This window comes from Mobula hypostoma, chromosome 7, assembly GCF_963921235.1.
Source record: "Mobula hypostoma chromosome 7, sMobHyp1.1, whole genome shotgun sequence".
Taxonomy (NCBI): domain Eukaryota; kingdom Metazoa; phylum Chordata; class Chondrichthyes; order Myliobatiformes; family Myliobatidae; genus Mobula; species Mobula hypostoma.
The window spans coordinates 151,682,237-151,708,825 of NC_086103.1; the positions used below are offsets into that span (position 1 = coordinate 151,682,237).

Sequence of the window (26,589 nt, forward strand, 5' to 3'; positions counted from 1 at the left end):
AAACTCATCCCACATTATCCTTTTTCCATAACTATTTTTCTTCAAGTGTATACAAGATATAATTTTCGTACTCTTTTTCTCTTCTGCCTAACACTTTAAATATGTGCCCTGGTCCTTGAACCATCCACTAATAGGAGAATACAGAGAACTAGTCATCGAAACTAGACAATCTATCAAATCTCTGTTGGTCCTTCTTTGTTCTGTCCCAGATGAACAGCAGCTGCTCCCAGTAAAATAGTTGCAAAAGAACCAGAGTCAACATTAAAATAATTATGCTTTGAGTTGTAATGAAAAGTAATACACTGCTTGGAAAAAATTGAACAAGGCACTTCAATAGTTCATTTCGAAAAGAAATTGGGTAAAATCTTGAAGGAGAAATATTCTATGCGTAAGAAATATACTGCATAGAAGATTCTGTATTCTTGAACACGATGTTCCTTCCCAGTCATAAATCTGTCTCAACAGTTAGGAAGAATGGATACATGGGGCAGATTAATTTTCCTTTAATTAATTAAAATAGTTGAAGGCCATACACAATGCTCCTACAAATTTGTTGAAAAATGCCAAATAAAAATAAACACCCCCATCATTACAGTGAAGAAAGAAAGACATGCAACTTTCAGAACAAAATAAGCTCTTTGTATTGTTTAGAGACTGACTAATCTCTTGAAAGAACTAAATCAGATAAATAGGACACGTTTTCCAGGTTCATAGTAAGGACATGTTTCAGATCTGAGATTGAGGAAGTATTTCAAAACATTCTTAGATATACCAGCACAAGGCAAATGCAAACCATTTGTTCTTCATTTGGTGGAACAAGTTTCATAGGCATACAGCACCTGGAATTGTTATTAACCCACTCATTACCTTGACTGTTTATAGAAATCCACACCTCAAGTTAATTTCTATTCAAAGTGAATAGGCCCTGAGGGTAAATCTCTAAGAATGTCTGTCTCCACTGAGAAGCAAGACACCCTTGATTCTTAGGGACCGTCTCAAGATCCCAATGGCAACAGCAGCAGAAAAACCTTGGATGTGCATATGACGTCTCCCTATTACTAAATCTGTACTGACTAATTCTGCATATACAATCAGTAAATTTCACTAATTACAAAAAGAACAAGAAACCCTACATGCTTACCAGCAAATTTAAAAAGTAATATTGGAATTGAAAGGCAAACATGGTTTAAAGACAGAACTGTTTTATAACAGTTAATCAAGACCGCCGTCCTTGGGTAATAAAAAGAGGCCAATTAAAATAAAACAGGCAGTTCTCAGATAGCTGTTACCACGTAAATGTACTTAATGAGATCAGACAGACAAGGCAACTTTTGTTTTAACTGGCCCTGAGCTTGAGTAGGGAAAGTGCAGCTAAGATTCTGATGGCAAAAAAGGAATTGAGGATCGGGGAGAAGATGAAAGCGTTTGGAATGGTCTGGAGCTTGTACTTCTGCTCCAAAACAAGTGCTGTTCCTGTTCCTGTCAAGATCAAATACAGCTCTAATAAATTGAGAGAGAATGATGTTGTGATACAGTATTTTAGATGAAGGTGAACATATCAACAAGCTCTTTGGCAGCCTTAATCCTAGATATAAGCTCGAATAATGATCAAACTTTCAAACTGATATACTCTTTGTAAATAACCTTGCTAATCAATAACTTTCCTCTTCTCTGGAGAGTGCAATTCCATCAAAATATTAGTTATTTTAAATAGCACTAAGCTTTTCGAAGAAACTAGTAGGAAAATGATTTTAATGAATATTTTGTATTCATTACAAGATTCAAAACAATTTGCTCTAACACACCCAGCTAAGAAATGATACTGCCTTTCATTTAAATAGTATTTTATTAAATGATTACTTTTGATAAAAAAGTAATGCTCTGCATAGATCACACAGCAGTAGATAATGCATCTGAATCTCTCCCAGGATAGGTACCAAATGAAAATATTCTTCAACTGCATAAAATGTTCCAAGAAAGTGATAAGGTCTTTTGAATAGATTGTTCCTTAATTGACACAAGTTGGCAAAATATTCACAGCCTGTGGCAAACAAAGTTTTGTCTTAAAAGTATAGAGCATGTAAAGTATAATGGACAAAATCCAGTGTACAATTACACAGATGAGGCTAGTTGAAATGATTACTAAGCAGTGAAATCTTGTAATCTAAATAAGGATGATTAAAGCTATTGGTATGAGACCGGCAGTAAAAGATTAAACTCTGTTGCTAAGCAATGCAAGCTAAAAGGTACACAGCTGATGATTCACAACTAGTTAATGTTCTATTTTAAAAGAACAACTTCCATTATTGAGAGATTCGGGTAATTTAAGCATTTTAATTAAAAGGAGCAGCCCCCTAATGAACTGTTTCAGCAAACTATTTTTGGTTGAACATGAAAAAAAACCACAGCTGTGCATTATTTCTGTAACAATGATGTTATGTTCAAGGCATAGATACCGTTTTTTTGTCAGAAGATTCCGATTGTTGATTTGTCAATGCCATGAAATGGAAATTACTAAATTTCCCATGTGAAAACAGATCAAAATACTAAATTTATTTTCATGAACATTTAACTATATTAGGGGAACACAGACAAGAAAAATAAGGCCATCTTTTGACAAGTAAACTTCCGTTTATTTATACCCATCATATTGTTAATACATTAATGCTTTCACTATTGAAATCATTTATGACTGGATCTTCACCATGCCATGGATATATTTCATTGCTTATAATTCACATTTGTTACAGCAAAAGACAATCTCCTCACTGAATTATATAAGCAGTATAGATGCATGTCAGGAAAAGGGAAGCAGCAAAGGTGGAAGACAATATTTCTGCCCTAGGCTTCAAACTAATTAAGATTAGTAAGATAAAACTTTTTCCAAATTAGTAAAATAAAGCAACACTAAATGCTACTGTGTTTAAACAAAATTCTCTTGAACAATGTTCACTAACTTTAGTTTTCTCTCACAGTAAATAGGATTCATCAGCATAAATATTTTCCAAGTACTGAAAGACATACCTTGCTGAATTATAGTCAGCAGTTGCTGCCTTGCAATAATCCTGCTCATCCTGTACGGGGATCGTCGTTGTGATCGATCCAGTCTCAGGTACATATCCTGGCCCTGAGGTGACAGAGAACTCAGATAGGCACAGCCTGAGTTTGGTGACAAAGGTACCTCCATGAGCATAACGTCAACAAAATTTGAGCACAAGCTGTCTTCACCTCGTGAGGGACAGGCTAACAGACCAAGCTGCTGGTGAGGCGAGGCAGTTAACACTGCTGAACTGTGAAAAGTTAAGCAGACTTCAGGAAAGGGGAGTAGCTGCTGTCAGAACTCCAGCTCACATGTCACATGACCAGGAAGAACCAGTGAACTCAGTGAATGAGAAAGCACCATTTGACAAATTAAAATCACTGTCCATGTGTTTGTGATCTTATACAATTGTGGAAATAAATAAAACAACCAATCACATAAGCTGAATAAGTACTTTGAAACAGTGTGAAGGAATTCGAAAAGACTTGAACAGAGTTAGACCACTCTGGGAAAAACTTTTATACTGAAAATAATGTTTCAGCAAGCATGACACAGTGATACTAAATGGAGGAATTTGCTTCAATCTGAAGGAGAAACATCACCACATTCATCTATTATACATTTATCATTTGTTAGGTTTCTCAATGTCCACTGGGATCAATCCATTTTGTTGATTCTTTAAAATATCTGCATACTTCTACAGCCCTGTGTTTTTTGAAGGAGTATTATTTTCAAATAAAGCTTTATTTGATACTGTCACAACATGATCACAGTGAAGGGTATAAACAAACAGAGTATCATAATTGGTGTTATTTACATATAATTAAAACTGGAATAATTTGGTGAGCATGCCAACTGATGAATATTGCATGTTGGAATTCATTTCATAATGACATTGTTTTAGCAAACTTTCTGCCTAACCATGGAGCCTCACCCCTCACCTGCCAGAGGCTGTGTGAGTGTACTTAATTAATCACAATTGGCCTGGTGCTGGAGGGTAGTGCTCTGATAGGCAGCAACATGCCTGCAAAAGAATTTAGGCAGGCACATTTTATTTTCCCTCTTTGATAATTCCACAATCAACTATTTTGATAAAAACAAGGTCTAAGAGTGACTGGCTGCAGGGAAAAAACAATTGATATTTTACATGGAGAAAACATGATAGAGCTCCAACTGTAGGAGAAATAATTTAAGCAAATTTCATAACTTGGTTTTCAACTTTCTTCCCTCTTTAATTAGATTAGTGGGACAGATGAGATATTAGTGCATGAACTATCTTTGAGGCACAGAACTTTGAGAGCAAAATGGAGACACAACAGAGACTGCAAATGCTGGAAATCTGGAGCAACACATAAAATGATGGAGGAATTCAACAGATCAGGCAGCATCTATAAAGGGGAATGGACAGTTGATATTTACGGTTGAAACACTTGAACACTGGGAGGTCCTGAGGAAGAGTTTCAAGCCTAAATGTTGACTGTCCATTTCTCTCCATAGGTACTGCTTAACCTGCTGAGTTCTACCAGCATTTTGTGTGTTGCTCCAACTTATAGAGCAATGCCCATTCTTCCAAAGGCCCGAACTGAAAGAATACCTAAAATTATATTCTGTTGCTACATTAAAAAAAATACTGTAATGTCAGGGATTCTGTCTTTCAGATAAAATGTTAAACTGGGGCCACGTCTCTCACTCAGACGATGAAGAAAACCTCATGGAACTACCTGAAGAATAGCTTCAGAAATGTCCTCAGTGCCATTTTTATGTCTACTACTCAACTGGCATCGTTACAATACGTTGGGAGTGAATGTTAAGCTTGGTATCCAGTATGACACCAAAGAAGCTCGGCCCCAGTTGTACTGCCTCCCACACATTGATGAATGCAGAGATGCCTGAAACAACTTGTTGTCAATGCTCATACTCACATTCAGCACTCGTTACTTTGCCCATTGAAAGCATGCTGTATGGAAATTAACAATTGTATTTACACAGTAAGGTATTTTGAAATATTCTGTGATTGTGAAAGGCACAGGGTAAATGTTTGCCTTTCTTTTATCTACAAAATGGATATTGAATCTCCACACACAAACATCCCCGTATCTTATGACTTGCTTCTAACTTTAAAATAAAACATTTCTGAAGGATTCTGTGTCGTCTTTGAATGTCTTCCTGTATGCATTTCTGTAGAACATTAAACAGGGAATAAAAAGAATTAATGGAGATGTTTTAATATTAGTATTTTTCTTCTTATAATAACCTTGATATGCATGGAACAGCATAATTTATACTAATCATTCAGATGCTTTATTCTAACTAATGGTGCCTGGTTTTACAGCATATGATATTCAACATCAGCCTGACTGCAAAAATAAAATCCTCTGGACTTGTTGCTCGTAAGTTTGTATGTTTGCATTTACTGATACAACAGAAAGAAGGGCCACGTCGAAGGCAGCAGCTCAAATGTTAAGTGTAGGATTGGTAGTAGATAAAATAAGCCATGTTTACACTGTCACATAACCAACACTCTTGAGTTCTGTATTACTAATCTGTCAATTGGACCAATATGTGTTGTTCATCTGGGCAATCAACATCATGGGCTGAAGGGCCTATACTTTACTGTACCATTCAATGCTCTATGTTCATTTCCACAGACGGCTGAGGAGGCCATGTTATTGAGAGTATTTAAAGTGGAGGTTGATAGTTTCTTGATTAGTAAGGGCATCAAAGACTGTAGAATGGGGTTGAGATGGAAAATACGATTGAATGGGCCAAATGGCCTAATTCTGTCCTATATCTTATGCTCTTATAAGGTTAGATGCATGCCTGTGTCAGGATAGCCTGAATACAAATGTAGCTGAGAAAGTTTGTTGTAGTTTTCCTTCCTGTCTTTGCCATTCATGATAATTCTCCCAATAACTATGCAAGGTAAAAGGTGAGCAGGAGCACAAGGTAAAGTGGTTTCTCATTTCAGCATCATTTGAATGTGAGGGAAAGTGTATGTGGCTGAAGTGGCTCCCAATTGATTTATCACAGTATTTGTAAACAAAACCTCATCAGGCAGTCAGCTACCATTACAGTATGCTGCAACACAAGTGATAAACACAACAGATAACTGCAATCTAATCTCCTTTCAGAGAACAGGACAGGATCAGGCTAGAGGACTGGATTACACTCTGTAAATTTTACTTTCCACTGGAGTCAGTACGGCCAGTAGCCAGGGTAAAGGTTTGTGTTTCACTTTGAATGGTTTAGTCCAAAATTGCCCCATGACCACAAGATATAGGGGCAGAATTAGGCCATTTGGCCCATCAAGCCTGCTCTTTCATTTCATCATGATTGATTCATTTCCCTCTCAGTCCTAATCTCCTGCCTTCTTCTCTGAAGCACCTTCAATAACTCCAAAAGGCTGAAGTTGGGTAAAATACTGAAAGGCTTTTATTCGCTGTACAATACGACCTCCATGGTGAGTGTCTGCCCCCGGACTGAGGGGGAGGGGCAAGGCAAAACACCTTTATACAGGAATCTGTGGGAGGAGCCACAGGGGCAGTCAGCAGAGGGGCATGTCCAGACAGTTAACCCAGTTACAACATATACAGGGTTTACCACATTCTCGTATCCCTTTATGTCCTGAATCTGTCAACCTCTGCCTTAAATATAGCAATGACTTGGTCTCCACAGCTGCCTGTGGTAACGAATTCCACAGATTCACCACAAATTCTTCCACATCTCTGTTCTAAATGGACATCCCTCAATTCTGAGGCTGTGTTCCCTGGTGTTAGGACTCCTCCTCCTTCGGAAACATCCTCTCCACATCCACTCTATCAAGGCTTTTCAACATTCAATACGTTTCAATGAGAACCCACTCATTCTTCTGAATTCCAGTGAGTACAGACCCAGAGCCATCAAATGCTCCTCATATGATAAATATTTCAATCCCAGAATTATTTTTGTGAACCTCCTTTCAACCCTCTCCAGTGTCAGCACATCCTTTCTTTGATAAGGGGCCCAAAACTGCTCACAATACTCCAAGTGTGACTTCATCATTGCCTTATAGAGCGTCAGCATTACATCTTTGCCTTTATATTCTAGTCCTCTCAAAATGAATCGTTTCCTTAAGGGAAAATCTTGCTTTACAAATCTATGGGAATTCTTTCCTCACCACCAACTCAATCTGTAAATTAACCTTAAGGGACTCCTGTACAAGGATTCCCAAGTTTCTTTGCACCTCACATTTTTGTATTTTCTCTCCATTTAGAAAATAGTCTACACTTTTAGTTCTTCTACCAAAGTGCATAACCATCCACTTCCTGACACTGTATTCCTTCAGCACATCATTGCCATTTCTCCTAATCTGTCTACGTTGTTCTGTATCCTCTCTGCTTCAACTACCTGCCCCTCCAACTACCTTTGTATTGTTTGCAAACTTGGCCACAAAGCAATCAATTCCATCATCCAAATCATTGACATATAACTTAAAAAGAAGTGGTCCCGATACAGACCCCTTTGGAATCACTAGTTACCGGTAGCCAACCAGGAAAGGCTCCCTTTATTTCCAGTCTTTGCCTCTTGCCAATCAGCCAATGATCTATCCATGCTAGCATCTTTCCTGTCATGCCAAGAGCTCTTAACTTGTTAAGCAGCCTCATGTATGACACCTTGTCAAATACTTTCTGAAAATTCATGTACACAATATCCACCAATTCTCCTTTGTCCATCCTGCTGGTTATTTTTTTAAAGAATTGCCATTGATTTGTTAGGCGAAGATTCTCCCTTAAGGAAACCATGCTGACTTCAGCCTATTTCATCATGTGCCTCCAAGTACCCCGGAACCATATCCTTAACAATCGACTCCAACATCTTCCCAACCACTGAGGTCAGAATAACTGACCATAATTTCACTTCATCTGCCTCTCTCCCCTCTTGATGAGTGGTGTGACATTTGCAATTTCCCATTCCTCTGGTACCATGCTGGAATCTATTGACTCTTGAAAGATCATTACTAATGCCTTCACAATCTCTTCAGGCACCTCATTCAGAAACCTGGCATGTAGACCATCCAGTCCAGGTGTTTTGTCTACCTTCAGACCTTTCAGTTTCCTAAGCAGCTTCTCCTTCGTAATGGCAGCTTCACTTACTTCTGCCCCGTGACACTCTTGAACTTACGGCATACTGCTAGTGTCTTCCACAGTGAAGACTGATTCAAAATACTTCAGATCACCCGCCATTTCCTTTCCCCCATTACTACCCTTCCAGCATCATTTTCCAGCAGTCCGATCTCTACTCTTACTGTACACTGCCTCTGCTTGTAAACCAACTACACCATCCTCAGCCCTATTACTCCAGTTCCCATCCCTCTGCCAAATTAGTTTAAACCCCTCCAAACAGCTCTAGCAAACCTACCTGCAAGGATATTCCTCCCCCTCAGGTTCAGGTGTAACCCATCCCTTTTGTACAGGTTATACCTTCCCCAGAAGAGATCCCAATGATTCAGAAATGTGAACCCCAGCCCCCTGCACTAGTTCCTCAGCCACATATTCATCTGCCTAATCATCTTGCTCTTACACTAACTGGCACATGGCACAGTCACTAATCTGGAGAGTACTACCTTGGAGGTCCTGTTTTTCAGCTTTCTACATAGCTCCCTAAAATCTCTCTTTAGGACCTTGCTGAAAGCACTCCATTTTTCATTCATCCATGTGCCTGTCTACGGCTACGTCCACACTACGCCGGATAATTTTGAAAATGCCAGTTTCGAGTAAAAACGACAGGCATACACACGAAGTGTTTTTCACAATATCTCTGTCCACACTAACACGGATATTTGGGCGAACCTCCTCTGCTGGGCACTTGCAGGACACACAGAAAACAAGTGAAGAGGAAACAGTATACTTAGTGCGCGTTTGTCCAGTTACAGAGTAGAAAAACTTAAAAGGAATTGCTCTTGGCTCTCACGCAGGAGGACTTAAAACTAAAAAAAACAAATACTGGAGCGTATGGAGGCAACCGACAGGGAGTTCACGGACAGTATGACCCGGCTGACGACAAACATTGAAAAACTGACTAACTCTGTTGCATTAATAAAGCATCTTGTTAAATGTATAAAACATGTCTGCATCAGTGTTATCTTGTATTTCCATACAATGTTACATTAGGCTGTTACACATCTATTGTCAGAGAAGTACTTGCATAAGCAGGTAAATCACTTTCATACAAGCAAGGACAGAAAACAGGGCAAAGTGAGTATACTTATTTATTCAGTAAGCTGTGGGTCAAAGTATTTGGTGAGTACATTTCTAACTCTTCTGGCTTCAGTCTCATTGCCGTCTGTTCTGAAATTGTTAGGTTCTGCGAGGCGCAGAATCAGATATCGCTGTGATGATTGTACACTGTAGTATCAATTGTTTGGCAACAATAAAGTAGTAATAATAATAAGACGAAGTAAACAATGAAATGCCGGGCTGCCACCATCTGTTCCGGGACGTCATGGCAGCGGTTTTATAAAGCTCCGGTTACCCTGTACACACTGCAATGGATATTAGGCGTTTTCAGATGTATTCACTCTGGAGACCGTTTCTGAAAATCTCCGTTTTCGGGGGAAGAAAACGCCGTTTTAGTGTGGACAGAGAGTCCAAACGAAGAGAAAAAGCTTCGTTTTCAAAATTATCCAGTGTAGTGTGGACGTAGGCTAAATTATCCGGCGTAGTAGACTACATCCACACTACGCCGGATAATTTTGAAAACAAAGCTTCTTCTCTTCGTTTTGACTCCCAAACTAAAATGGCGTTTTCATCCTCCGAAAACGGAGATTTTCAGAAACGGTCTCCAGAGTGAATACATCTGAAAACGCCTAATATCCGTTGCAGTGTGTACAGGGTAACCGGAGCTTTTTAAAACCGCTGTCATGACGTCCCGGAACAGATGGTGGCAGCCCGGCATTTCATTGTTTACTTCTTCTTATTATTATTACTACTTTATTGTTGCCAAACAATTGATACTACAGCGTACAATCATCACAGCAATATCTGATTCTATGCTTCGCAGATCCTAACAATTTCAGAACAGAGAGCAACGAGACTGAAGCCAGAAGAGTTAGAAATGTACTCACCAAATACTTTGACCCATAGCTTACTGAATAAATAGGTATACTCACTTTGCCCTGTTTTCTGTCCTTGCTTGTATGAAAGTGGTTTACCTATTTATGCAACACACATCAAAGTTGCTGATGAACGCAGCAGGCCAGGCAGCATCACTAGGAGGAGGTACAGTCGATGTTTTGGGCCGAGACCCTTCGTCAGGACTAACTGAAAGAAGAGGAAGGGTCTCGGCCCGAAACGTCGACTGTACCTCTTCAGCATCTGCAGAATTCCTCGTGTTTACCTATTTATGCAAGTACTTCTCTGACAATAGATGTGTAACAGCCTAATGTAACATTGTATGGAAATACAACATAACACTGATGCAGACATGTTTTATACATTTAACAAGGTACTTCAGTACTTGTTTTTTTCTGTTTTAAGTCCTCCTGTGCGACAGCCAAGAGCAATTCTGTTTAAGTTTTTCTACTCTGTAACTGAACAAACGCACACTAAGTATACCGTTTCCTCTTCGCTTGTTTTCTGTGGTCCTGCGAGTGCCCAGTAGAGGAGATTAGCCCAAATATCCGTGTTGGTGTGGACAGAGATATTTTGAAAAATGCTTAGTGTGTACGCCTGTCGTTTTTACTCGAAACCGGCGTTTTCAAAATTATCCGTCGTAGTGTAGATGTAGCCGTAGCATAAGACTCTCTTAAATGTCCCTAATTCATTCTCTGGGTAAAAATAAACCTACCTCTGACATCCCTTCTATAGTTTCCTCCAATCACCTTAAAAGTTTGTCCTCCCATATTAGCCAATGGACACTCTGGGATAACTGTTCTGGCCGACCACTTTATTTATGCCTTTTATCATCTCATATACCCCTGTAAAGTCTCATCCTGCTTCACCCCAAAAAGAAAAGCCCTATCTTGCACAATCCATGGAACATTCTAGTAAATCTTCACATTCTCTCTAGAGCTTACACATTCTTCCTATTATGAGGAGACCAGAACATAACACAATACTCCGTGTAGTCTAATCTGTGTTTTACAGAGATGTAAAATTACCTCACAGCACTTGAATTCAATCCCCTGATTAACAGAGGATAACACACCATATGGATTCTTAAACACTCTATCAATTTATGGGGCAGATTTAAGGGATCTATGGTCTTGGACCCCAAGATCCCACAATTCCTTCACACTGCTCAGAATACTGCCATTAATTTTGTACTCTGTTATCAAATTCGACCATCAAAAGTATATCACTTCACACTTTTCCAGCTTGAATTCCATCTGTCAGTTGTCAGACGTGCTCTCCATCCTGTCAGTGTCCCATTGTAACCTACAACAACCTTCTGTGCTATCCACAACACCACCAACCTTCGTGTCATCTGCAAACTTACCGAGCACCCTTACACTTCCTCATATAAGTCATTCATAAAAATCACTACCAGCAGGGGTCCGAGAACAGACTGCTGCAGAACATCGCTAGTCATGGACCTCCAGGCGTAATACACTACTACCACACTGCACTCTGTGGGCAAGCCAATTCTGAATCTATGTAGTCAGGTTTCATTGGATACCATGCCCCCTGACTTTCTGAATGAGACTACGTGGCGAATACCTTACTAAAATCCCAAAACACCACATTCATCACTCTACCTTCAACAATTTGTTTTGTAACTTCCTTGAAAAACTTACCTCAGCTAACTTTGTACTAGCTGAATGCACTGATCTGCATGAATAATCTACAAGACAAGTACTTCACTGTACTCTAGTAAATGCTTACTAACTGTATGCGCATACTTCACCTGCATATCATTGGTGTCAAAAACTAGTGTTTGGGACTTGCAAGACGTAGTTTCTTAAAACTTAGATGTTTTAATAATCAAAAAGAAAACGAATAAAGAAAGTTGAGTTGATGCTGATAGCCTGATTAAAGTTGCTCCTATCGACCAAGTCCGAGAAACAAGTGCCTGGAATTGTCAAAACAGAACTGAGCTCACAGTCTAGGTTTAGCTAGGATGGCAACAATGATCTTCTGTCAAAAGAAGCCAGTAAACATGCACCATAAGTCTGGCACACCCTAAAGCCACAAACATACACAAATTCCAAAACTCCAGAATCTTCCAGACTACCACAGGGAAGATCTGTAACATTATCATGTCACGGTCCTGATCGGTTATTCCCTGGGTCCCTATAAATTTACTTTGTGTCACAATCAGGACCGTTGACTCCTTGTTTTCCTTAATTCGTTGTTTCCCCGTGTTTCTTGGGCTCTATAATTAAAGGCACTTGAGTCTCAGCTGAACAAGCAGAATTTAGTGTCGGGCTTACAGCTGCCTGGCGCTAGATCGTCATCGGAGGTCACCGAAGCAAGTGCGAGCAGGTCATCCTGCCGGAACGAGCCAAGTTACATCGCCGGAGCTACTCAAGTCTTCTCCCTGAAGCGAGCGCCAGTAAGTCGCCTCTCTTCACTGGAGCCAGCCTGTTAAATTACCTTGCCTGATCGAGCCGCTAAGCTACCTCGCTGGAGCGGGTCCATCAAGTTAACCCGCTGGAGTGAGACTAGAGCTGCTGTCTGTAGTTCCTGGGCCGCGTCAAGGGCTTGTCACTACTTGGAGCCATTTCGTGTCAAGGTATGAACTGTCTATCGTTGTGTGGTACTGTCTCTTTGTGTCCTCGTCTCCGCTGAGTAGGTCCAGCCATTTTGCCGCTACTCTGAGTTAGGAATTGTCTCCTCGTGTCTTTGTCTCAGCTGGGTAGGTCTGGCTGTTTGCTGCTACTCTGAGTTGGGGAATCCTGTCTCTCAGTGTTCTGCATCCTGTGTCTAAAAGAAGAGTCCCAGTTCTATGTCCTGTGTCCAAGGAGGAGTCCCGGCCCAGTGTTCTGTGTCCTGTGTCTGAGAAGAGCCCCAGTTCTATGTCCTGTACCCAAGGAGGAGCCCCGGCCCAGTGTTCTGCGTTCTGTGTCTAAAAGAAGAGTCCCAGTTCTATGTCCTGTACCCAAGGAGGAGCCCCGGCTCAGTGTTCCATGTCCTGTGTCTAAGAGAAGTCCAGGCTCTGATGTTCCGAGTTGCAAGTCCAGGTGCCGAGTTCCATGTTCCGCGTTCCTAGTCCAGGTCCCGAGTTCCATGTTCCGAGTTCCAAGTCCAACTCTAGCCATGCTTATTCCCGCTTCTGCTTTGCTCACTCCTTGATCTCCCTCTGAACAATCCTTGCTTCCCTGCTTTCCTAGTCACGATTAATAAACTCTATTCTTGTTAACACTACAAAACGTGTTTGTGTCCTGCTTTTGGGTCCACCTGTGCTCCGCATTTGTGACATATCTAGTCCACAATGGCTCAAGTAGATCATTATTGCTTAGTTCGCCAGAAAGAATAATGTAACCACCATCTGCAGGGAACAGTAGAATGAAAGACCAAAGTTCTGAGGCCTTTTAGGATGAATTATCCAAGAATTTAAAGATTTCACTATTGCCTCTGTAATCTGCGGAGTATTAAATGATCAAAGTCCCCACTTTCCATCACTGGACTCCACATGGACTTTTCAAAGCTTTTATACTACAATCCAATTTTTGTTCAGAAACAAAATTCAGCTCACCTCTTGTAAAAACGCTGTCATAGTTTTCTGGGGATCGGGCCTCAGCAATATAGTACCAGAGGCTTCATCCCGATTGAGAGCTCAGTGTACCTTTTTTTTTTGTTTTATTCTTTTTTTAGGCATCACTGACAAGGCTACTATTTATTGAGAAATGCCCTTGAGGAAGTGAAAATTAGCTGAACCTCTGCAATCTTTACAGTGCTATTGATGAGGGAGTTTCAGGGTTTCTAGCAATGATGGAAGACCAGCAATATATGAAGATATTGTGACCTGGAGGGAAATCCATACACAATGATGCTCCCATACCTCTTTTTCTTTTGTCTTTCTTGGTGACTGAGGTCATAGTTTAGGAGTTATTATTGGAAGAGCATGATCAAGTAAAATCTAGTGTATGGTACACACTGCAACCGCAGTAGACCTGCGTTGATGGGAACAAATGTTTTGGATGGTTGATGAGTAGCCAGACATATAGGTGCTTTGTCCTGGATGGCATTAAGGTTCTCGAGTTTTGTTGGAGTTGCACTCATCCAGGCAAAAGGAGAGTATTCCATCATATTACAGATTTGTGTCCTGTAGATATTAGAAAAGTTTTGGGGTGTTATGAGATGAGCCACTCACTTCAGGATACCTAGCAACTGACCTGTTCATGTAGGCACAGTATTGATACCACTGGTCTAGTTGAATTTCTGGTCTCTGGATGTTGATGAGGGTAAAGCCATTAATTATCAAGAGTAGGTAGTTAGATTCTTATTGGAAATGGTCATTGCCTGGACCTGAACTACTAACTCTATTCCACTTTCCATAGATGTTCGCTGACCTGCAGAGTGCTCCCAGTATTTTCTGTTTTTATGCTGTGGATGACCAATCTTAATCTCCTCCTAATACACGCAAAGTGCTGGGGAAGTTTTGAACTTCTTCAGGACAGGCATTCCTAGAAGAGACTTTGCAGTGTAGTAGTCGAATCACAAACGAAAGAAAGTCTGCAGATGCTGGAAATCAAAGTATTACACCCAAAATCTAGGGATGCTTATTCTGATAAATTCAAATCTTCCCCAGCATTTACTTTGATTTCCAGCACCTCCAGACTTGCTCTTGTTTGTGACTTAACCTTCTTATAATTTATCTAATCTTCCTTCATAATTCAACATTTTAAAATCTACGTACCATTCTAGTAAATTGCAAGGGAAACATACCCTTCCTAAAGATTTGTTCCTTTTACTTCAACAGACACTAAGGATAATTTCATATGAATAACCCCATAGGTTACCTTGATAAACACCATTTAGCATGTTGAGAGAAGACCCTGCTGAACAATCTAGAAGTGGCCTGGAATTATGAGCACTAACTAGGAGCTTAGTACTAACTGTTGTGTGCTTGTGACAAGATGCAGACAGTGTTGGATATTGCCAAGGATTGTCCTCTCATTAAATTCAGTGCTGGTCGGAAACACTAACCTCAACAATGGCGAAATTTGATTTCCAACAAAACCCAACAATTTTTATTCTGCTCCATGAGCTTTAAGATCTGTAAATCTTATGTTTTCTCTAATTCACAATATGTTTATAATAAAAGCTTACACATCTAACACCTATTACACTAGTATGATTTTCTTCTATTTCTAACACTAGCAACCCTTCTCAACGTAGAGTGGTTTCTGCCAATTTTAAAATGATTTTCTGCAATGGTTTCTGGGATTAGATTTAAGTATTAAAGCTCTGTGAAGTCAGAATTCTTCTTGGTACAGTCACGTCCATCCTAAGCAATTACGTTAGCATGACCTGTGTCCATTGCCCAAATCAACAACACTTCATAAATTCCCCTTGTGTGTTTAGGAAGCACCCAGTATATTGGAGATCTGCTCCATTCTTGAATGAGATGAGAATCAGGGCACTTTTTAGTGCTCAAGTGAGATGTACACCCAACCCTCCTGCCCTCCCTTCCCCTTATCTTTCAGAGTTGTGTTTTTCTATACTTTTATTATTAAGTTTGCGACTGTAGAGAAAGAGAAGTATGCACTGAATCCATGGTAAAGGAAACATTCCCTGAGTACTCAGACTGAGAAAGCAGCCAAACACAAGTCAGACCAGACAGGGAAATAGTTTAAATACTTAGAACAAGGTCTTTGTCCATTTCATCTCTACAGTTTAGACACAGAGTGTGCATCTGTATATGCACAGTAAAATGTAGTAAAATCAGGCAATTTGGTCATTTTGAAGATACCATTTAAGAATTTTCACCGAAGAAAGCAAAGCCAAACTGCTACAGATGCTGCAAATGTGAAAGAAAGAATATTACAAAAATATACATTAGGTTTGAAAGCATCCATAGATGCCAAAATAGAGTTCCTTTCAGATTGAGACCTTTTATCAGAAAGGTTTGATGAAATATTTTGACTTGAAATCTTTCTCTTTCCACATGAGCAATATGACCTGGCTAATGTTCCTAGAATTTTCTCAAATTATTCCTTTGGAAGAAACCCACTCAATGACTTTTTCAAGAAAATTAACTACTGATACATCTTGCAATCACTTCTGCAGCAGTAAGATAAACCACTTTTCATATTAATTGTCCCAATCACCTTTAGAATAGATATTGATATGTTTTTATTATATAAAGACCAGTGGTCTTTAAAGAGACTGTCTGGCACTTTAATGGCCAACATTTCAATGAGCACATTCTCCTAGCCACAACCAGCTGCTTGAAAGTGAACATGTTCATGGTGTTTTCAAACACTACCAAAAAAAGGTAAACTCTCCTCTTAAGGGGATGCTCAAAATTTTGTGCAGCTGTGAAAAGGACCTCCAAAACTCATTGGGAGGCTTTCTTGGATGTTTTGTTAAGACTTTACTGACACCTGAGAGATATTTGTTCTGGGAATTCCCTAAGGCATTCCCATTTAAAAAGTACTGTGCTACTTAATCTTATGCTGCACTATTTCTGAGCAATCAGAGGAGTATTTGCAAGAGCAATGGAAGGAGGATACGAAGCGACAGAAAAGACAGACCAAAAAGACTGATATTGCATTATCTCCTTGAGGAACAGTATGTTTCCTTGCACTAACTCCTTCAGTGTCATAACTAAGAAACTGTGTATCATTTTCCTTGTACTCTCTGGCTTTCTGCAATTTGTTAGAGATTTCCATTGAGTTGTAATAAAAGTTCACCAAAATTGGAAATAATCTACAGTTGAATGCCGACGGTGCATGTTTCTGATTTTGCATTTCTTTGCAGTACAGAGAATGGTTAATCGGCAATTAAATCAAAGCTGAATGCTAAATCCAGATTTTCAACTAGGCCTGCCTTGTTAGTACTCAATCTCTTGCGCAGCATTTCCAATCTTTGGTCAAAATAACTCCTATTGTTGCAAAACACAAAACGACTGATCCAACAACAATCTGCAATTGTATGTCACACTGGATAGAGCAAAATTCTCAAATTACTTCACAGGCCAGTCATCAGACAAAAAATTAATAACGAGCCACATTAAATTTTGTAAAAGCAAGTGACCAAAAGCTTGATCAAAGAGATAAGTTTAGGTGCCATCTCAAAAGAGAAAGAGATAAAGACAGAGAAGAGTAGTAAGAAGAAATACCAGAGGACAGAGCAGTAACTATTGGTGACACCGGTGAAATAATCTCTATCAGATCTGCACAAGAGGCAGAAACAGAATCCACCAACAGAGAGAGTGATGGGCACCAAACATCTTCTTTTCTTGTATTCTTTAAACCAGCTGGATTGATCTTCAGCTGTCACAGTGGCCTGACAGCTGGACTATCAGGCCACTGTGACAGCTGAGGATCAATGGTAAAATAGTGAACCATTCAGCGCCTCAACAGTTTTGCAATATTCAATAATACTATATTTCAATTCCATTTAGCCACCTGTGTTCTATATCTTTTAATACCCTAATCAAACAAATATCTGCATCAGTCCTGATACTTTCAAATGACCCAGCATTAATAATTGTTAAGAAACCAGCCAAACAAAGAATGCTTCTTTATTTCCTCCCTATTTTCTAAACTTATATCCCTGCCATCGGAAATCTTTTGAAGATCCCCACCTCAGCCATATAAACTCAGGCACTATAAACCTGTTTTTGTTTCATTAACCAATCCTTAGAAACCTTTCAGCTAGACACATTGTGAAAGAGGATTGAATATTAATTCATTTTATGGTGACAATGACTGGACTGTAATTAACCTTATCTGTCAAGTCAGAAGATTTGGGGAACGTAGATATTTCAATCCAATCAGCCATTGAGTGCCTATTTTTTCCTTTTGCTTGAGCAAATAAACCTTTGGTAAGGATTTGAAAAGTTCATCACTGTGGAAACCAGTGACAAAAACCGTGTCAATGTCTCTGATTAGATCAATCTTTAGCAGTTCCATTAGGAGCTTATATCTTATGCAATTATTCACTTTTATTTGGGCTTTTCAGTTTGTTGTTTAAGAGGTGAAATGGTACTGTTAATGAAACAGGAGAATATTTGGTCTGATGTCCCCCTACTGGCCTTGGAAAACATTGCAACAAAATCTTGCATTCAAGCACAAAGTCCTCAACATCGCCAAACATTTTAATTCTGATTATATTCAGGGCCCCAAACAGTCCTTCCAGGTGAGGCAGCATTTCACCTGCAAATCTGTTGGGGCTGTCTACTGTGTCCAGTATTCATGATGCAGCCTTCTCTACATTGGAAAGACCTGTTGTAAATTTGGGGACCACTTCATCAAGCATCTCTGCACCATTGGCCCACAAGCGGGACTTCCATGTGACTAAATATCTTAATTCCGATTCCCGTTTTGACATGTCGATCTCTGGCCTCCTCTTGTGCTAAGATGGGGCTACCCTCAGGTGGAGGAGCAACACCTTATATTCTGTCTGGTTACCCTCCAACCTGATGGCATGAATATTGATTTCTCTTTCTGGTAAACAAATTCTCCCCCACTCCTCTCCTCTATTCCCCTCTCTGACCTTTCACTTCTCACATGCCTATTACTTCCACCAGGGTCCCCTCCTCCTTCCCTTTCTCCTATGGTCCACTCTCCTCTCCTATCAGCTTCTTTCTTCTCCAGCCCTTGATTTTCCCCACCCATCTGGTTTCACCTACGACCTTCCAGTTAGCCTCTTTCCCCTCCTTTTTATTCAGGCATCTTTCCCTTTCCTTCTCAGCTCTGAAGAAGGGTCTCGGCCTGAAACATCGACTATCTATTCTTTTCTAAAGACGCTGCCTGACCTACTGAGTTCCTGCAGATTTTAGTGTGTGTTGCTTAAGAAGCCCTCAAGACCACTTTCACAGAGTATTTAATATACTGTACACTCAGTGGCGGTTTCATTAGGTACAGGAGTGATATAATCTTTTGCTGCTGTAGCTCATGCACTTCAAGGTTCTAAGTGTTATATGTTCAAAGATGCTCTTCTGCACACCACTAACAACAGATGCATGGTTGTTTGAGTTACTGTCGCCTTCCTGTCAGCTCGAACCAGTCTGGCCATTTTCCTCTGACCTCTCTCATTCACAAGGCATATTTGTCTACAGAACTGCCACTCAATGGATTAGTTTTGCTTTTGCACCATTCTTGGAAACTCTAGACACAGTTGTGCATGAAAATCTCAGGATATTAGCAGTTACTGAGGTACTCCAACTACCCTTTCTGGCACCACCAATCAATCCACAGTCAAAATCACTTGGATCACATTTCTTCTCCATTCTGATATTTGGTCTGAACAACAACTGAACCTCTTGACCATGTCTTCATACATTTATGCATTGAGTTGCTGCCAAATGATTGACTGATTAGTTATTTGGATTGATAAGCAGTGTATAGGTGTATCTAATAAAATGGCCACTGTGTATATTTCCCGACCAAATTTTTATTGGATTCTGAAAGTTGGGATTGATTAACATGACTCCAACTTCTTCACTTACACTAGCCATATCACAAACCATGGGAATACAACACCAGCGGCTTGCGGACCTTATCTGAACTTCTTAATCTACACCCTTTTCCCTCAATGCAATTTTTCTCTGACATAATATAAAGAAAGGCAATAGAATAGAAAATGAGTTTATTACAGTCCTTGCTTCAAATACTTCCCATTCCTCAGGCAGTTGTGAGGTAATGACACATCAGAGTAATTTTAATTGAGAGAACTCATTCAAAATTACCTTTCAAAGTTCAAAGTAAAATTTATTATCAGAGTACATTCATGTCACCACATACAACTCTGAGATTCTTTTTCTGAGAGCATACTTAGCAAATCTATAGAACAGAAACTGTAAACAGGATCAATGGACAACAACTGATAACAAGATATAGAGTTCTTAAAGTGAGACCATAGGTTGTGGGAACACCAGAAGTAGAATGAGTGTAGTTATCCCCTTTTTGTTCAAGAACCTGATGGTTGAGTGGTAGTAACTGTTCTTGAACCTGGTGTTGAGAGTCCTGAGGCACTTGTACATTTGACCTGATGGCAGCAGCGAGAAAAGAGCACGGCCTGGATGGTGAGGATCTTTGATGATGGATGTTGCTATTCTGCAGCAATGTTTCATGTAGATGTGCTCAATGGTTAGGGGTTTAACCTGTGATGTCCTAGGCCAGATCCAGTACCTTTTACAGGATTTTCCACTCAAAGGCATTGGTGTTCCCATACCAGGTTTAATGCAGCCAGTCAGCACTTTTCATCATACTTCTATAGAAGTTTGCTAAGGTTTTTGATGACATGCCAAACCTCCGCATTCTCCTGAGGAAGTAGAGGCGCTGTCGTGCTTTCTTTGCAATTATATTTATATGATGGGTCTAGGACAGGACCTCTGAGATAGTGACACCCAGGAATTTAAAATTACTGACCCTCTCCACCTCTGATCCTTTGATGAGTACTGGCTCATGGACTTCTGGTTTCCCCTCTCCTGAAGTCTACAATCAGTTCCTTTGAGTGAAAGGTTGTTGTTATTGCACCACTCAGCTAAATCTTTAACCTCCCTCTTGTATGCTGATTCATCACCACCTTTGATACAGCCCACGTTAGTGGTGTGATCAGCAAACTTGTACATGATGTTGGAGCTGTGCTTAGCCACACAGCCATACGTGTAAAGTGAGTAGAACCGGGGATAAGCACCCTGCTTCCATTGCAGAGGAACAATGAAAATCAGCTAGCATCCCTTGTTGCACCTTATGGTAACCTACTTTTTTCGCATTAATCTGAGAGGTATGCTGTGAATAATAGTTACTGATAAGGAATTCGTGGTTTATTATATTAAAAGTCTGACACCTAACAACAATAAACTGAAGTAATTAAACTGTTATAGTACTGAAAGGTCAGCAGGATATAAGGAAGTATAAATATTCTGAGTACAATAGTTACAACTAGAATCTGTTGTGCAACTTTTGGGGTACAAGGCATTTCAGTGATCTTTACAGAAGCTATATAGTAAATATAGTACAGGAAGTTGGTTTCAATTAACATTACAAAAGAGATGAAGGAAGTTAAAGAGGAAATTGTAAATTTTGGGAGCTTAGCAACCAAAGGCACGGAGGCCATATTGTGTCAGTCATAGCGAATAGTAAAAGGCCCTTCAGCCAATTGTGTCAGTGCCAACCATTACTCCTAATTTACTAATTGCATATGCCTGCATTAATTTCATAGCCCTTTGTGCCTTGCTCATTCAATTACCTGTCCAGATGACTCTTAAATGTTGTTACTGTCTGTGCCTCCACCACCACCTCTAGCAATTCTTTCCAGATGCCAACTACTACTTTTGTGAAAGATTTACCTTTCGGATCTTCTTTAAATCATATCCCTCTCACCTTAAACCTCTAGTTTTAGACACATCTGCCATGGCAATTAGATGCTAGTTGTCTACCGTATCTATGCTTCTCATAATTTTATATCACTCTCTCATGTCACCTCTTAACCTCTTTTGTTCCAGGAAAAACAGGCCCATCCCAGCCAATCTCTCCTTAAAACTCAAGTCTTTCAATCTAGGCCATTTTTTGTGTACCCTTTCTAACTTATTCACAGCTCATCAGTAGCATGCTGACCAGAACTACACTCTATACTCCAAATGCAGCTTAGCCAAAGTTTTCTACAAATGTAACATAAAATGTAAACATGTTACTAGAACTAGAGGACATAGATTCAAGATTCGGGGGAGTAGATTTAGGACGGAGATGAGGAGGAACTGCTTTTCCCAGAGAGTGGTGAATCTGTGAAATTTTCTGCCCAATTAAGCAGTGGAGGCTACCTCAGCAAATATATTTAAGACAAGGTTGGATAGATTTTTGCACAGTAGGGGATAAAGTGTTATGGGGAAAAGGCAGGTAGGTGGAGATGAATCTATGGCCAGATCAGCCGTGATCTTATTGAATGGCGGAGCAGGCTCGATGGGCCAGATGGCCTACTCCTGCTCCTATTTCTTATGTTCTTATGTGAGGGCTTTACATAACACTTGTACTGAATGCCTCAGCCAATAAAGTCAAGTATGCCACACACTATCTTCACCACCCTATCTACCCGTGTGCTATTTTCTGGAAGCCATGTACTTGTACCCCAAAGTCTCTGTTCAACAACACTCCATGTACTCTGCCATTCACTGTCCTGGTTAAAATTCCCAAACTGCATCACTTTGCATTTGAATCAGGAAGGGATGCCTGTGATTTACTTGATTAGGACCAAGGGAGCATGATGCTGGTCCCATGATAAGAAAAACACAGAGAGGGCAGAGGAGGAGGCAGTCAATTGCCTCTCTTCTGTGTTTTAATAATTTTATGAATCGACTGCATAAGTCAGAAACCAGAGAAAGACAGGCTGAAATTGTTATCATGATAGCGATACTACAGAACGAAGGTTGTCCCAACATGAGTCAACAACCTGCAGTGCACAGTTAATTTGCATATTGTATATTTAAGGATCAAGCTCCAAATCAATACAACTCATGCACAAAGCAGATGAGAGAATAGGGAGTAAACTTAATATCCACAAAGCAAAGCTCCTCTGCTGTCCTGCTTCCCATTATACAACACCATCATCTGACATTAATGATCCATGATGAGTTGTCAAAACATGGACACTTCTTAAGAGACACCCTTCAAAGAAGGCAGACATCAATGTCAAAATTCACCATCACTGTAGTTACTTATTACTATGACACAGAAGGAAGTCATTTGATTCACTGAGTTCCTGCTGGTTACCAACAGAGCAATCCCATTAGTCTAATTTTCTCTCTCCTTATTTCCTTGTATCTTGCAGCTTATTCTCTCTCACATGTCCATCAACTTCCCCTTGATTCTTTACTCATTTACCTATATGAGGGAGTAATTCACAGTGGCCAATTAACCTAGCTGTAATTCTCTGTGACGGGGAAGAAACCAGTGCATTCACGGAAGAACATGCAAACTCCTTGTGGACTGCATCCGTTAGGACTGTGCCTGACTCCCTGGAGCTGCAGAGCCACTGAAAGTACCTTTGAAGATCAAGACCTCAAAACCAGCAAAAAAATAGCTTACAGTAAACTGGTTACCGCCCTGTTGCGCTCTTCTTGTGTTAAATGCAGGAAGAAATATGTAACTTCACAACCAGTGCATCCACTGTCCCAGCTGCCCCCTAAATCAGCCAGCTGAAGACCTACAGAGGTAGATCTTGAGGGTGGGTCTGAACAAGAAGATACATCAGCAGTGGCCCTGCCCTGTCCCTACCTGGAGTTTGCCTTGTACTTGCTTAACGTTCTTAATCTGCAGTGGGTAAACATTAGACTGAGCTATATCTTGAAACATTGTAGATTTTCAGTCTATTACAGTAGTTCAAAGTCAAAGTCAAAGTCAAGATTATTGTCATATGTACAAGTATATGTATGCACAGGTGCAGTGAGGCACTTTCCAACAGCATAACAGCATCATATAAGCTGCATTCACAAGAAAAACATAACCTAAGCATAAAACAAAACAAAGTCCATTTTAGTGCAAAGTGATCAAAGCAGTTACGGTGTTGATAAGCTACAGTAATTAGGGTTGTATTGGTTAGTTCATGGACCGAATGGTGATAGGGAAGTAGCTGTTTTCGAGAGTAACCCACACAAAATGCTGGAGGAAATCAGCAGAGTCAACATTTCGGGCAAAGGCCCTGCATCAGGACTGGAAAGTCAGCATTTATAGCTCATTCCTACTCTTTAGGACGAAGGGTCTCGGCCTGAAACGTCGACTGTACCTCTTCCTAGAGATGCTGCCTGGCCTGCTGTGTTCACCAGCAACTTTGATGTGTGTTGCTTGAATTTCCAGCATCTGCAGGATTCCTGTTGTTTGCATCAAATCAGTTAAGATTGGCACAAATAGGTTTCAAATCTGTGGGGGTTGGCTTCATGGTCAACATTATAGATTCATATAGTCACAGAGTACCACAGCACTGAAACAGGCCTTTCGGCCCATTCAGTCCATGCCGGCCTGCCTTTCTGCCCAATTCCATCTACCCGCACCCAAAGATATCCCTCGAAACTGCCCCCAATCCATGCACCTTTCCACATTTCTCTTAAATATTGAAATCGAAACTGCACCCACCACTTCTAATAGCAGATCGTTCCACACTTATAAGACCATAAGATCATAAGATACAGGAGCAGAATTAGGCTATTTGGCCCATCGAGTCTGCTCCACTCAATAGCTGATCCATTTTCCCTCTGACACCCAATCTCCTGCCTTCTCCTCGTATCCCTTCATCCCCTGACTATTCAAGAATTTATCAACCTCTGCCTTTGATATACCCAATGATTTGGCCTCCATAGCTGCCTGTGGCAATGAATTCCACAGATTCACCACATTCTGGCTAAAGAAATTCCTCCTCATCTCTTTCTAAAAGGATGCCCCTCTATTCTGAAGTTGTGTTCTCTGGTCTTAGACTCTACCCCCTTAGGAAACATCCTCTCCACATCCACTCTTTTGAAGCCTTTCACCATTTGATTGGTTTCAATGAGGTTACCTCTCATTCTTCTGAATCCCAGTGATTACAGGCCCAGAGCTATCAAATGCTTTTCATATGACAAGTCTTTCAATCCCAGAATCAGTTTCATGAACTTCCTTTGAACTGTCTCCAATGTTAGCACATCCATTCTTAGCTAAGGGGTGCAAAACTGCTCACAGTACTCCAAATGAGGCCTCACCATTGCTTTATAAAGCATCAACATTACATCCTTGCTTTTATATTCTAGTCCTCTTGAAATAAGTGCTAACTTCGCATTTGCCTTCCTCAGCACTGACTCAACCTACAAATTAACCTTTCGGGAATCCTGCACAAGGACTCTCAATTCTATTTGCACCTCAGATTTTTGAATTTTTTCTCCATTTAGAAATTATTTTCTACCCTTTTATTTCTTCAACTTAAGTGCATGACTATACCCTTCCCGACACTTTATTCCATCTGCCACTTCTTTGTCCATTCTCCTATTCTGTCCAAGTCCTTCTGTAACCCCTCTACTTCCTCAAAAATACCTGCCCCTCCACCTACCTTCGTATCATCTGCAAATTTTGTCACAAAGCTATCAATTCGGTCATCTAAGTCATTGACATGTAACATAAACAGAAGCAGCACCAACAGAGACCCCAATGGAACACCATTAGTCACTGGCAGCCAACTAGAAAAGGCTCGCTTTATTCCCACTCTTTGCCTTCTGCCAATCGGACACTGTATTATCCATGCTAGAATCTTTTCTGTAATACCATAGGCTCTTAACTTGTTAAGCAGCCTCATGTGTGGCACCTTGTCAAAGGCCTTCTGAAAATCCAGGTACACAACATCCACTAATTCTCTTTTACTCTTGAGGAAACCATGCTGACTATGGCCTATTTTATCATATGCCTCCAAGTACCCTAATACCACATCCTTAACATTCACCTCTTTCTAATAATTTGATTTCATTTTTTGCCAACAGAGCCCCCCTAACCCACCTGCTCTGCCTACCTGCCTGTCCTTTCAATACAATGTGTATCCTTGGACGTTAAGCTCCCAGCTATGATTCACTGATGCCCACAACCATAGAAACCATAGAAACTACAGCACACAAACAGGCCTTTTGGCCCTTCTTGGCTGTGTCGAACCATTTTCTGCCTAGTCCCACTGACCTGCACACGGACCATATCCCTCCATACACCTCCCATCCATGTATCTGTCCAATTTATTCTTAAATGTTAAAAAAGAACCCGCATTTACCACCTTGTCTGGCAGCTCATTCCATACTCCCACCACTCTCTGTGTGAAGAAGCCCCCCACCTAATGTTCCCTTTAAACTTTTTCCCCCTCACCCTTAACCCATGTCCTCTGGTTTTTTTCTCCCCTTGCCTCAGTGGAAAAAGCCTGCTTGCATTCACTCTATCTATACCCATCATAATTCTATATACCTCTATCAAATCTCCCCTCATTCTTCTACGCTCCAGGGAATAAAGTCCTAACCTATTCAACCTTTCTCTGTAACTGAGTTTCTCAAGTCCCGGCAACATCCTTGTAAACCTTCTCTGCACTCTTTCAACCTTATTTATATCCTTCCTGTAATTTGGTGACCAAAACTGAACACAATACTCCAGATTCGGCCTCACCAATGCCTTATACAACCTCATCATAACATTCCAGCTCTTATACTCAATACTTTGATTAATAAAGGCCAATGTACCAAAAGCTCTCTTTACAACCCTATCTACCCGTGATGCTACTTTTAGGGAATTTTGTATCTGTATACCCAGATCCCTCTGTTCCACTGCACTCCTCAGTGCCTTACCATTAACCCTGTATGTTCTACCTTGGTTTGTCCTTCCAACGTGCAATACCTCTCACTTGTCTGTATTAAACTCCATCTGCCATTTTTCAGCCCATTTTTCCAGCTGGTCCAAGTCCCTCTGC

At 40.4% G+C, this 26,589-nt stretch overlaps 1 protein-coding gene across 10 annotated transcripts in view; it reads right to left on the reverse strand.

Moving 5' to 3' along the window:
* Positions 1 to 26,589, reverse strand: part of stard13b (StAR related lipid transfer domain containing 13b) — a 458,491-nt gene that overhangs the window by 156,076 nt on the left and 275,826 nt on the right. Inside the window, exon 1 of one of the 10 annotated variants that reach the window (XM_063054303.1) lies at positions 3,025 to 3,446. The exons of 8 other annotated variants lie outside the window; for them this stretch is intronic. In XM_063054303.1, the coding sequence (XP_062910373.1) occupies positions 3,025 to 3,193 (169 nt within the window). In that variant the 5' untranslated portion in view covers positions 3,194 to 3,446. Of the gene's footprint in view, positions 1 to 3,024; positions 3,447 to 26,589 lie in introns of those variants that run through there. One more of the 10 variants, XM_063054305.1, reaches the window with a different exon arrangement.